This window comes from Solanum tuberosum, unplaced genomic scaffold (genome assembly GCF_000226075.1).
Source record: "Solanum tuberosum cultivar DM 1-3 516 R44 unplaced genomic scaffold, SolTub_3.0 scf00135, whole genome shotgun sequence".
Classification (NCBI taxonomy): domain Eukaryota; kingdom Viridiplantae; phylum Streptophyta; class Magnoliopsida; order Solanales; family Solanaceae; genus Solanum; species Solanum tuberosum.
Window position 1 is genome coordinate 1,321,633 of NW_006239059.1, and position 2,890 is coordinate 1,324,522.

A 2,890-nucleotide genomic window follows, 5' to 3' on the forward strand; every position below is an offset into this window, starting at 1 on the left:
AAAAACTAAACACATCAACTAATCAAAGGGAATTCAACATCTATTATATATATAAAAATAATAATTTTAACCATGTATTAATAATAAAATTTTCCATGGATTCGGATGAACCCCTAACAGAAGACTAGCTGCCCCCCTCCCAAGGCCGTCCAAAGAAAACAAAAAATTCCATAATATAAAACGGCTCATTACAAGGTCCGCCCATTCTGTCTTCATACTTAATTAAAATTCTTGGCTATAACATAAAAGACTAATTATATTATGCTTTAAATTTAAGGCAACTTTAATTTATCAACTTGAAAATAAGGTATCGAAGATGAAGGGTACTATACATAAAAGGAGAGGCATGTGTAGTCCGGTGAGTTCGCCATCGGCCATAAGCAGTGGTGCTCCGCTCAAGTCCAACGTCGGTGGTGGCGGATGGTGTAAAGGCCTATCTGACTGTTTAATTTTGGGGCCTAAAGTCTCACGCAACATAAAACTTGTACAAACTCCCCAATATCACCACCTTCTACAGGTATATTTATATTTCATACAAATGAATTTAAGTTATATATATAGTACGCCTTAACTAATGAGTATGTTCATGTTTTTTAAATATACTAGGAAAAAGTGGAAGAAAGGGAGAAGGAATTAGAGAAGCAGAAAGAGATGAAGAGCATGTACAAAATGAGACTTGAAAGGACACAAAATTATTTGAGGTATTGTCTTCAGGTAGCACAAGATAATGGTTTTCTAGAGTTAATCATCAACAACAAAGAAAAACAACAAGAATCAGTCAGTAGTAGTAGTACTATTATCCATGCCACTGCCAGTCCACCCCAACAACAACCCCACTCTGATATTACATACCTCATTCATCAAGCCAAGTTGAATGGTTGGTATATTGAACCCCATGAGGTACATACAATAATTTAAAATTTGTTTTCTGTAATAACTTAAACTTTTAGATGACATGTGCGTGTGTTCATGGAAACAGATTGAAATGGATGAAGAAGTGGCTCAAGGAAGCACAGCACATATATACAGAGGAAGATGGAGAGGATATGAAGTTGCAGTCAAATGCGTATTGCCTGACTTCTTCCTCTTGAATGAAAATGGTGTTAGCTTTTTTGCCCAAGAGGTCGAGACGTTATCGAGGCAACGTCACCGTTTTGTGCTGCAGCTCATGGGGGCATGCCTTGATCCTCCGCAGCACGGATGGATAGTGACAGAGTTATTAGCAATGACACTAAAAGATTGGCTACATGGTCCTGGTAAAAGAAGAAAAGAAAGAAGTATTCCTCTTCCAATTTTTGAAGAGAGAGTTGGAAAAGCAATGGAAATTGCTCAAGGCATGCAATATCTTCATGAACACAAGCCTATGGTGATTCATCGCGATCTCAAACCGAGTAACATTTTCTTGGATGATTCTATGCATGTTAGAATTGCAGATTTTGGACATGCTAGGTTCTTGAATCATGAAGAAAAGGCTTTAACAGGAGAAACAGGTCAGCCTAATTCTCTCTTAATTATTAAGTAGTTGTGTGGTATATTTATTGATTAAACATCAAAGTTTTGAGATTTCAGGCACATATGTATACATGGCACCAGAAGTAATTCGATCAGAACCTTATGATGAAAAGTCGGATGTCTATAGTTTTGCCATTATTCTCAATGAGCTTCTAACCGGAGAATATCCTTACATTCAAACTCACTATAATCCTTCTAAGGTACACCCTGAATTCCTTGTCTTATAAGTATTCGATCATAAGAAGGGGAGTCTAATTGGGGTAATGGTAAAATTGTTTGTGTGTTAATCTATAGATAACATGTCTGAGTCGTGGAAGCAGTTACTGGTGCTTGCATTAGGGTAGATTGTCTACATCACACTCCTTGAGGCACAAAATAAGAGAGACAAAGAATATTAGTATTCCTTCTGTCCCATATTACTAATGGCCCACTTTCTCTTTTACATGCCCCTCAGAAGAATAATAATAAGAGGGATGGATATATATGTTTACTAGCGTAGCTTTTAACTCTTTTTAATATTGTGAGAGTCATCCATCAATACCAAGATTAACAATGGAAGAACTTTTGTGGAATTTTAAATACAATATTTATACTTTAAAAAAGAACTAATTTTAAGGGTAAAGTAAAATGAAAAAAAAAGTTAATTAATTCTATCTTGGTTTTATAAATTGACAAGTACTAATTTGGAACATATACATTTATAGTGATGTGAACAAATAATATGAGATTGAGCGAGTAATACTATATATTTTTCTACTAACTCATTGCGATGGAATAATAGATAGCATTGGAAGTTGCAGAAAATGGGTTAAGGCCACAACTTCCGGAGCAGGAGGATGAGCAACTTGAAGAGCTGATACAACTTATACAACTCTCATGGGATGAAGATGTTGCACTTAGACCTTCTTTTCGAGCTATAACATCTACTCTCACAAACATTCACCATAAATTAATACGTAGTAACATTTAGACAATGTTTTTTTTTCTTCTTACAATGGAAAAAAAGAGTACTCATGAATGGTGAAGTTGAAAAATATATTTAGAAGGTATAATGTCTTCTCTAATCTTTTGCATTATTTTCCTTAATTATATACATGAAATATATACAATGATATACAGGAGATATATACATAATATACATGAAGTATATACATTGATATACAGGAGATACAAGGTGCATACACTGATTTTCAGGGAGAGTCACTGCCATAATGTATATCGTATATATCAATTACCTATTTTTCTTATATTCACATATTCTTCACAATACCATCTCCACAAAATCACCATAACCATCACTCACTCTACTGTAACAACATAGAATATTTTTTCTATCCAATAAAAGAAAGAAGATGGTAGAATTAAATTGACAATCCAA

At 34.4% G+C, this 2,890-nt stretch overlaps 1 protein-coding gene across 1 annotated transcript; it reads left to right on the forward strand.

The window, feature by feature from the left end:
- Window positions 1-316: 316 nt before the first annotated feature.
- On the forward strand, window positions 317-2,482 carry LOC102583867 (serine/threonine-protein kinase STY17-like). The gene is made up of 5 exons (XM_006351567.1): window positions 317-517; window positions 607-900; window positions 980-1,490; window positions 1,570-1,712; window positions 2,294-2,482. The coding sequence occupies exons 1-5, from the start codon at window positions 317-319 to the stop codon at window positions 2,480-2,482; spliced, it is 1,338 nt and encodes a 445-aa protein (XP_006351629.1).
- The last annotated feature ends 408 nt before the right edge of the window (window positions 2,483-2,890 follow it).